The sequence below is a fragment of the Engraulis encrasicolus genome, chromosome 16 (genome assembly GCF_034702125.1).
Source record: "Engraulis encrasicolus isolate BLACKSEA-1 chromosome 16, IST_EnEncr_1.0, whole genome shotgun sequence".
Classification (NCBI taxonomy): Eukaryota; Metazoa; Chordata; class Actinopteri; order Clupeiformes; family Engraulidae; genus Engraulis; species Engraulis encrasicolus.
In genome coordinates this window covers 30,263,134-30,273,133 of record NC_085872.1, presented here as the reverse complement: position 1 = coordinate 30,273,133, position 10,000 = coordinate 30,263,134, and the positions used below count along the sequence as shown (strand labels likewise).

Below are 10,000 nucleotides of genomic sequence, written 5' to 3'. Positions count from 1 at the left end.
ATATGGTAAGTGAAATGACTAACACCTGTGCAATTCAGTCAAATAACAATAAAGGGAAAACATTTTTGGTGCACAGATATATGACTGAACTTCAGATGCATACCAAAGCACAGAAGACATAAAGAGTGTTTATGTAAATTCAGAGATGTAAAGAGTGCATGGAAAAAAAAATATCAAGACAGTGTCTGTATACCTTAGCCCTGGTGATGGCTTCTTCCAGTTTCTTCAGCCTCTCCTGTGAAGAGCTGCTAGCATTGGCCTTCTCCAGCTGGGACTTGATCCTGGCCAACTCATCGTCCCATTTGTCCAGATCGTTGATTAATGTCTGAGCACAGTTGTCACACTCTGGAAATATACACACCCAAGTCAACCTTGGCGGCTCTGTCCACTCATAATAAGGTATATCTATTCTACACGGAACTGACTATCGTAACTCTGATCAGGGACACTCACCGACACATGATGCATCTGTGTTGGTGTCTTTGGGCTCCAAGGTGTTTTTGCAAACTGGCAACAAAAAAAAAACAGTTTAAAGTTTATGTCAAAATCTGCAGAGGGGAGTGTGGCAGTTCACATAACACACACCACTACTTTATTGATTTAATTAGGTGTAGCAAATTCTTCACAATGGTCATGCCTCAAGGTGTACCTACAACCACGAACCACAACAAAAACTCACTAAGCCCCAATATACTGACCTCCAGTCCTGCTGTCACAGTATCCAGGGTTTCCGTTACAGTTGCAAGGACGGCAGCTGCCTCCATAAGACAGGGGTTCCCCATAGTAACCTGGGGCACATCTGTTGAACCGGTAACAGAACGGACATTACATAAACAGTGTAAACAAAAAAACAAAGCCGAAACTGTTTGATAATTGACAACATGGTCGCCTGAGGTTTCACAGGATACACACCTCTCACATCTCTCGCCCGTGTAGCCAGGCTTGCAGATACACTGTATTCTCCCCGATGCTTCTCTGCAGCCGATAGCAAAGCTGCATGAAAACAAACACACATTCATATTAATTTGGTAATAGGCAAGGTAAGTAAGCCACAATTCTCAGTCAGAGAGGAGACACAAATCTACTGCTTGAGATGATTTGGCTGGGCACGAGTCGACCACTCACTTGTTGGACGTCCCGCTGTGGGGACAGGGGCATGGCCGGCAGTTCCTCTGGGCTGCATTTCCGTGGTAACCCTCCCGACATTGTTCACAGCGGTCTCCAGCGGTGTTGTGTTGGCAGTTCTGGTTAAGACAAAGCACAACAAAAATTGAGCATGAATACCTCACCCTGTAGTCTCTTCCTTTATGTTAGCAGGATGTCAGCGACTGGTTGGCAAAACAATTAAATTCACAGGGAAGAATGTTTCATTTAACCCCTTAGCGCAGCACTATGGCTCTCTGTAATGTCATGGCAATGTTGTTATGATGTAGTTAAGCATTTTCAGCAAGTGAATAGGGTCGCCGGCGACCCCTGCTGCAGTAAGAGGCTACGGACAGGAAGAACCGCACACCGATGAGCTTCCTTTGAATCCATTTTTATTGTCAATAAAAATGAATTAGAAGGGAGTTCGTTAGTGTGCGGTTCTTCCTTGCTTTACATGAACTTCAGGTTTTGACCCTGCACCCGGTTAAAAGAAATTGGATGTGCGTGAGATCTGAATGGGCATCTGACTGAGGTTTCATTGAGCATTGAGGATTTTTTTTGGTGTTTTATGACTTTATTTGACAGGACAATTTGAGAGGTGGACAGGAAGCGAATGGGGAGAGAGACGGGGAGGGGTCGGCAAAGGACCCGGGCCGGGATGGCAGACGAGTACCCTACCGGTTGGCCAGTCTGCTGGATGGACAGCTGATATAGAGTCGCGTCTTCTCATCTTGCCTCTTTCAAAGAAGCTGATGATACTGTACACAACAATTTCCAAGTGTCAGGGCAGCTGTCTTCAGTATCCTAGTGCTCTCTGTCCAGCTCTCAGGTATTCACTCTATATGATGCGAAAAGCTTCTTCACGGGACATTGGCCATTGTGTGTGTGTGTGTGTGTGTGTGTGTGTGTGTGTGTGTGTGTGTGTGTGTGTGTGTGTGTGTGTGTGTGTGTGTGTGTGTGTGTGTGTGTGTGTGTGTGTGTTTTGTGGATTCCAAATGCCTGTGCTCGCTCATGTGTGTGAAATCGTCTGTCAGATGATCCAGGGCCCAGGGGATCAGCACAGGCCCCGTCATGAGCTCTCATCCACCCAAGAACCAAAGAAGAGAGAGTGGTGCTCGCCCCAAGCAGCACATCCACTCTGTCACCTCGCCCCACCTCTCCTCACACCTTAAGCCTCCCTACGTGAAAACCACCTCCAGCTTTGCGGTTGCATTTTCCATTGCTGGCAGAGATATTAAACAAACATCTCCTTTGATGTCTTTGACCAATGTTTTCAATGCTGAGCTGTAAAAGCATGCAATTTGCTGGATGTCCTTAATGATTCTGCACACATATTGTTCATTGGGGTTAATGACAGGTGTGTGCACCCAACAGCAAGGCCCTTCTTGACAGTACCTGCTTTTCAGAAGACTAGACAATGAGTCAAGGGCTGTGGCTTACCATTAGTCTGGGAGTGGAGTGTGTGTGTGTGTGTGTGTTTTTGTGTGTGTGTGTGTGTGTGTGTGTGTGTGTGTGTGTGTGTGTGTGTGTGTGTGTGTGTGTGTGTGTGTGTGTGTGTGTGTGTGTGTGTGTGTGTGTGTGTGTGTGTGTGTGTGTGTGTGTGTGTGTGCATGTCTGCGTGCGTGCGTGCGAGCAATTGTGTGTATGTGTGTCTGATTGTGTGTGTGTGTGTGTGTGTGTGTGTGTGTGTGTGTGTGTGTGTGTGTGTGTGTGTGTGTGTGTGTGTGTGTGTGTGTGTGTGTGTGTGTGTGTGTGTGTGTGTGTGTGTGTGTCTTACCAGGCATCTTCCAGTTCCTTCCTCACATTCATTTGAAAGGCCGTTGCAGGAGCAGGGCACACACCTGCCAGGCAGATGACCATTTCGTTCTCTGTAGAAGCCGGGTGAACATTTCTGAAAAACACAAAGACACAAACACAAAGAGTTTACTTTACTGACTGGCCAAGAACCCAGGAGGACCATGGGACTTTGCTGTGAATAAGTAACACATTGACAAAGGCCTGATATTCAATGTACAAATACACCTGAACCTGTATAGACATGATCAAGGGAGCCATAGTATAAAGCACTAGGTGGATCCCTAAACGCTCAACCAAAAAAATAAATCATCTCCCCTTTCACACTGGGGTATGGCTGACTGACTTCAGAATGGCAGAGTGTGTATCTGAAGGCATTCTCAAAACGGCGGATATCCATGTACAGCGCATCCAAATGGATTCCACGGCAAATATCTCCAGAAAAGAAGAGGAACAAAGAAGAAGCTTGAAAATATGTCCACAATGTGATTTCCTTCGTTCATTTTACCTGAATTGCAGAGCTGGAATCCGTGTCAGGGACCTGAACATTGGTACAGTCACTATCAGGTGTGGGGTAGACGACCTGCTGCGCGTCCCTATCGTTAGGCGACGGGTACTGAACTTGCTGCGATCCTTGGTCATTAAGCGACGGGTACTGGACTCGTTGAGATCCTTGGTCATGAAGCGAGGGGAACTGAACCTGCTGCTGCCCTCCATGCCGGTAAGGTAGCCGGTGAACAAACTGCTGCGATGCTCCATCGTTGTTCTGGTGTGAGTGCTGGACCCTGTGTGTCCTGAGCGGGTGACGGGGATGTCTTCTCCTCCATGGCCTAGGCCCGGCAGAGCACAGCCCCACCAGGACGAGAAGGACGGCGGCCCTCAACACTGCTCCTCTTTTCCAATGCCTTGTCTCCATGCGCGTGTGTAGCATTCCTCAGGTGTAGCCTGGGTAAAGTAACTCCCCTCGCAGGCTCCGCTCTCTTTTAAAAGGCGAGGAGACGGCCGGGGACACGCCCCTGTGAGCACAGCACACACCCCATGCCTGCCTGAGACAGTGAGTAAAGGCTCACTCACCTCGCCTGCTGCCTCCGCTCGCTCACGCACATGCACTACTCATATCCCTACCGACCCCTACCTGCGCATACTGAACAGTAAACACACACACACGTACGCACACACACACACACACACACAAACACACAGACACACAGACACAGACACACACACACACACACACACACACACACACACACACACACACACACACACACACACACACACACACACACACACACACACACACACACACACACACACACACACACAAATTCAGTGGCAAATTCCTTATCGATTGGAAATGGATATGGCTGCTCTCTACCCAGTCACTAGCCATACCAAATCAAAATTACTTCAATATTTACACAAGCACACATACTCAATACCAGACAGACACACACACACACACACAAAAAGTTCATGGAGAGGGTAATTAATTTCAGATACGTACTACACAGTAAAAAAAAAATGCCAGTGTTACTGTAATGTAAGTTTGAAGTTTGAAGTTGCCGTTGAGATTACACTGGCCACCTGCAGAATGTTACATTGACTTTTGACTGCAAGTTATTTTGAATAATTCGATTTTGAGCAATTTGCCTGCACAGTGTTATAAATAAGAAGACATATTTACTTAGATAGATTACTTTATCTGATTTGCTTGTGCACATCCTTACAGTACATTGAATAGGCAGCCGTAACTGTTAAAACTTGACTGACAATATACAACAAAACACTCTTGACGACAGGGCTTGCCCACATGCCACACCCAAATCAGACACACTCACTCGCACACATAGACACACACTGTCTGTATGTGGTTTGTGAGTAACAGTGTGCTGGATGCCACACCCAAGCTATGTGTCAAGGCAGAGTGCGATTCTATACAGCCTGGGGCTAAATATTTTCTATTTCCTGTGGCCACGCCTGTACAGGGCCGTGTCACTTTTTACAGTATTTTGGGTGTGAACAGAGGAGCCAAGAAGCCAAATCCAAGCATCCAAGCTACTGTGCTAATCTCTTCAAACCCATTATGGCATCTCATCTCGGCTTAATGACTTTTCTGCCTTTCTCCTTGAAGGTACTTACACATATTTACAAGACTGGACAAATTCATTGGTATAATTTCAAGTTCATAAGGGTATTTTTCATTTACAAAGGGCAAAGTATGATGTCATTTGTTGTAGTTCATTCATACTAAAACATTTAACCAGCTACTGATTTTTTTCACACCAATAAAAATGACTGTGTCGTAATACAATTGTATTCCTGGTAAAACGTCTCAGATTTTCTCTCAAAAATCCTGCCTTCCAAGGTTCATACAGTATTTTCAAGATCATGATAGAAAATGTAGTTTCAAGATTGCAAGGCGATTTTCCAAAGTTTGAGCCGTCAAAGTCTGCTTTGGTGTCTGATGTTGCCTGGCCATGTTGGACCAGATGGCCAATGCTGTATGTTGCCAAGTTATTCCAATCAGCTGTTGCTATGACACAGCGGTTCAGACAGAAGCGCATAGCAACTGATATTGAATTGGTTCTTGGAAACCGGAAGATTCCTGCCCTGGGGCAACGCATTCTGAGAAGCCCTCTCATCTACTGTTCTTTTCCAGAGGTTTTTTTTTTTTTAATACGACGTGCTAGGTGTGGGCTTCTTCACACAGGGCGTGGCTGGGCGTGTTGGGGCAGACGCGGAGCACAATCATGTCGACATGGGGATCCTGACGCTATAAAAAATACCCACAAGAAAACAGAGTTGCATAATAATAATGATTCTGCTGCTCTCTGCTATGGGAACTGGTATCAAACAAAAATCTGAGGTCCAGAATGTGAATGCACAAGACAGGGGTGGGGAACCCAGTATGTCTCGTGGGTCGTTTACGGCTCTTGAGGCCGTTTCATCCGGACCCCGATATAACTTTAATGTTACGCAACTTCACATGAAATATGACATGTCTCGCAGGGGGAATCTTAGAAATTGCATTTGCAATAACAACTAAGTTATATTTCAGGGGACCTAGAGAGGATGGAGTCTGTTGTAAAGGTGGCTGCCTTCAATATAGGCCTAAAGTGCAGGGGGAAATCCTGGTAAGTGTTCATTCATAGTACGGCCCTTGGAGGACTATCATAGCCCTTGAAAGAATTTTAAGTGTCCCCTCAAATGAAGAAGGTTCCCCACCCCTGGCACAAGAGGTCATTCATCCAGTGGAGATCTGAGGATGGAAACATGTCTCCACCGGTCCAATGAGACAGTCATTTTGCTGGTTTCTTTTTTCACCATGCTAGTTTTGTGTGTGAGTGAAACGAGAAGCAGCCACCACACTATCTAACTTATTCAATGTTTCCTTTCCTCTACCCCTCTGATCACTTTGGTTCTTCTCATCTCATCTCACATTTCCCTTGTCCGTATCCATCAGGAGCAGGGGTGGATATCTGTCTTTCGGAAAGGAAAAATGCGGAGGTGCTCCTGTGGCGATAACACACTGTACCATATACGGGCAACGTTGGCCATGGAGAACTAAGTTTGAATCCAACCTGGGTCATTTGCAAACTCTTACCCATCTCTTTCTCCCACTTGTTTAATCTCTCCTCTCTTCAGTTTCCCTTTGAAGAAAAGGCTACGAAGCTCCAAAATAGATATGAAAAGGAAGGGAATGTCCCTCTACTGAATCTACTGAGGTCATCTACTATCTGAATGCCCTAAAAAGATTTTTCAGATAATTTCACAAAATGGTTTGGTTGGTTGGTTGGTGTGTGTGTGTGTGTGTGTGTGTGTGTGTGTGTGTGTGTGTGTGTGTGTGTGTGTGTGTGTGTGTGTGTGTGTGTGTGTGTGTGTGTGTGTGTGTGTGTGTGCGTGTGTTTCAGTGCGCATGCATGTGTGTGTGTGTGTGTGTGTGTGTGTGTGTGTGTGTGTGTGTGTGTGTGTGTGTGTGTGTGTGTGTGTGTGCGTATATGTACGTGTATATGAAACATTCGCCTGTGTTTGTGTGTGAGCATGTACGTGTGCATGAAACATTCGCCTGCGTGCGTGCGTGTACACGTGTGCCAGTGTGTCTCACCTGGCAGGAGTCCCCGCTGTAGGTGGCGGGGCAGGAGCACACCTCCACGGTGCTGGCGGGGCCGCCGCTGCCCCCTGCGCTGGCCTCCTCCAGGCCCACCTCCCCCAGGCTGAGGCGCTGGCTCTGGGAGAAGTGCAGCGCCCGCACACGCAGGTCCTCCAGCGCCGCCAGCACCCGCAGCAGCTCCGCCCGCGACACCGGGCGCCTGGTGCCAGCGTGGCGCAGGTTACCCTGGAGGAGAGGGAAGGAGAGAGCGAAAGAGAGGGGAGGTAGAACAGGGTTCAGGATGTAATAAAGCTCTGGTAATATCAGCAGGGATGCTGATAGCGGCGACAAAGGGGTCCAGGTGGGGCCCAGAACTCAAGGTATCAAATGGGGAGTGGGGGTCTTTCAGATGATTTTGTCCTGGGCCTAGCCAAAGCTGTCAGCGACCCAGAATGCCAGAGTTTGGCAGGCAGCTGAGCAGGTCAAAGTGTGACAGCTTTGTGTGGTAGGTGGTGTCAACTTATACCATACATTCCCAATGTACTAGCAAACAAAACATATTGGCCTATCCCAGATAACAAAAAAAGAATGAAGTATTTAGAAACATGAGTATTAACTGCTTGTAGTAACGTGATCTTTACCTCAACCAGCAGGAGCCTGCCCTGGTACAGTTTGTCTGGTTCAGGGGACTGTGGATCCATGTACACCAGTGTCATCTGGTCACCCTGCAAAGACACAGTTGTTTAATTGTTTTGCCATTCATTCCAGCTAAAGCCATATAGAGCATTATAATCATTATATTAGATTCATTACATGTCGACACAGTTCTTTAAGTCCTTTTAATTTAATGGCTGGCTCAGAAATAATGACAATGCAAAAAAATTACAAAGTATTGGAAAGTGAAGGTGTTTAGAGGGCTGTTTTGAAAAGGGGAAGCCACACATACACTGAGGAGAACATCTGGACGCTTGTCCAAAGGAGCCATCCCTTCACTGGGGATGCCAAAGGTTTTAATTTGGTAGGTGAGGTAGCCTCCATAGGACGACACCTAGAACAACAGATTATTGTGGAAACAGGAATCTCTGTCAGAACAACATCACAAATTAGTCATTACATTACATTACACTTAGCAGACACTTTTCTCCAAAGTCACTTACAGTTATTTACAGAGCAGCGGTTACACTCCCTGGAGCAATGCAGGGTTAGGTGCCTTGCTCATGGGCCTTCAGCCATTAGGCCACAGCTACCCCAATAAGCAATCACTAATCAAGATTACCAGTATCGGAACAAGGGTAATACGTTGTTTTGCCAAACATACAGTGCAATATTTTTTCTGTTGTCAGCTTAGCACCCTAAGACAAATTTACAGAATAGATACAGAGGTTGAAAACTGACACCAAAACATTCACAATGACTGTACTGAGCTTTAAGTAGGAGTGTGTGTGTGTGTGTGTGTGTGTGTGTGTGTGTGTGTGTGTGTGTGTGTGTGTGTGTGTGTGAGTGAGTGAGTGAGTGAGTGAGTGAGTGAGTGAGTGAGTAAGTGAGTGAGTGAGTGAGTGAGTGAGTGAGTGAGATAGAGATAGATAGATAGAGAGAGAGAGAGAGAGAGAGAGAGAGAGAGAGAGAGAGAGAGAGAGAGAGAGAGAGAGAGAGAGAGAGAGAGAGAGAGAGAGAGGGAGAGACATAGACATAGACATAGACATAGACATAGACATAGACATAGACATAGACAGCTGTTGTGCTGTCTGCATTCCTCACCCGGTCTCCCAGGTACGATGGTGGTGCCACCCAGTGGACACTCTGGACAGATCTGGGCAGCTCCTGCACATCTGCCACCACCGTGTTGCTCATGGGGTTCAGCACAGAGGAGATCTCCTCCAGGTCAGGCTTCTCCAGACGCCAGTTATGCATGTCTACAAACTTTTATATCAAATAGAGGCAGATAAACAGATATCAAGACAGACACACATTTAGTCACACGAAAGACAGAGACATCGACATATAGTAGAAACAAACACACGCACGCACACACGTGCAAACGTACGCACACAATCACACACACAGGGACATGTTCAATGAGTATAACATTATAACTTACTGACAATATTGTATCAAATAAACAAAATATGTTTCAAAACTGTTTACTATATCCCCCACATCCCACCTCCTTATACACAGTATTAGCTGAAAATGCTGACTGCATACCCTTTATTTAGATATTATATTTCAAAGGCAGTGAAAAAATAAATATGGCCTTATATGCCCTCAAACCACATACACACACTACCTTACTTCACTTATTCGAGATTCAAAATTCTATTATCAACATGTCAAACACAATGATCATATTTCAGCATAAAAACATAAAAGATCTCGGGTGGTGGCCACAAAACAAGAACAAACCCATAGGGGTGGTGAGAGGTTCGTCTAAAGGTCTACAATAGATCAAGCCAGCTTGGACAACAGTACTCTGGATGACAGCAATGTCAGCTTAACAGCCAGCACCATGGGAAAACAGATGGATCTCAAATATTGGCATGCACCAGCATGAATGCTGCTTGTGTGTTCAGAATGTGACTAAGGTGCTATTGTTGGATCAGAGTTAAAATAAGTTATATACAAATTACCGCAAAGATGGCGGCATGTATTTTGTAAGCCATAAAATCACAACATACAGTACTCTATGTGAGTCACTTTTTGGCTCCTTTACTGTAAATCACAGCTCGTTAAAATCGTGTCACATTTCTCTTTTTCTGTGTCACATATCGCGCACTTGTGCACTTCGGGCACTATGATTCAGTGCTCACGCTGAAAATGTTGGTAAATTCAGTGCACTGAAAGTGCCCGGATACTTCCCTAACAACATTCAAAAACACAGTGCTTGAACAATGGACACTGACTTTTCCAAGACACTATGCACATAAGACCTCAGTGAACTGTGTGCACTATTAACTAACCGTCAGTGCA

The 10,000-nt window shown here is 45.9% G+C and overlaps 1 protein-coding gene across 1 annotated transcript in view; it reads right to left on the bottom strand.

Moving 5' to 3' along the window:
• Positions 1 to 10,000, bottom strand: part of LOC134465595 (laminin subunit alpha-3-like) — a 109,154-nt gene that overhangs the window by 18,392 nt on the left and 80,762 nt on the right. The window contains exons 38-47 of the mRNA XM_063219347.1: positions 8,792 to 8,953; positions 7,980 to 8,081; positions 7,675 to 7,758; positions 7,049 to 7,279; positions 2,924 to 3,037; positions 1,126 to 1,244; positions 913 to 993; positions 699 to 799; positions 454 to 507; positions 194 to 345 (exon numbers count right to left, since the gene is read on the bottom strand). Coding sequence (XP_063075417.1) covers positions 194 to 345; positions 454 to 507; positions 699 to 799; positions 913 to 993; positions 1,126 to 1,244; positions 2,924 to 3,037; positions 7,049 to 7,279; positions 7,675 to 7,758; positions 7,980 to 8,081; positions 8,792 to 8,953 — 1,200 coding nt within the window. The remainder of the gene's footprint in view (positions 1 to 193; positions 346 to 453; positions 508 to 698; positions 800 to 912; positions 994 to 1,125; positions 1,245 to 2,923; positions 3,038 to 7,048; positions 7,280 to 7,674; positions 7,759 to 7,979; positions 8,082 to 8,791; positions 8,954 to 10,000) is intronic.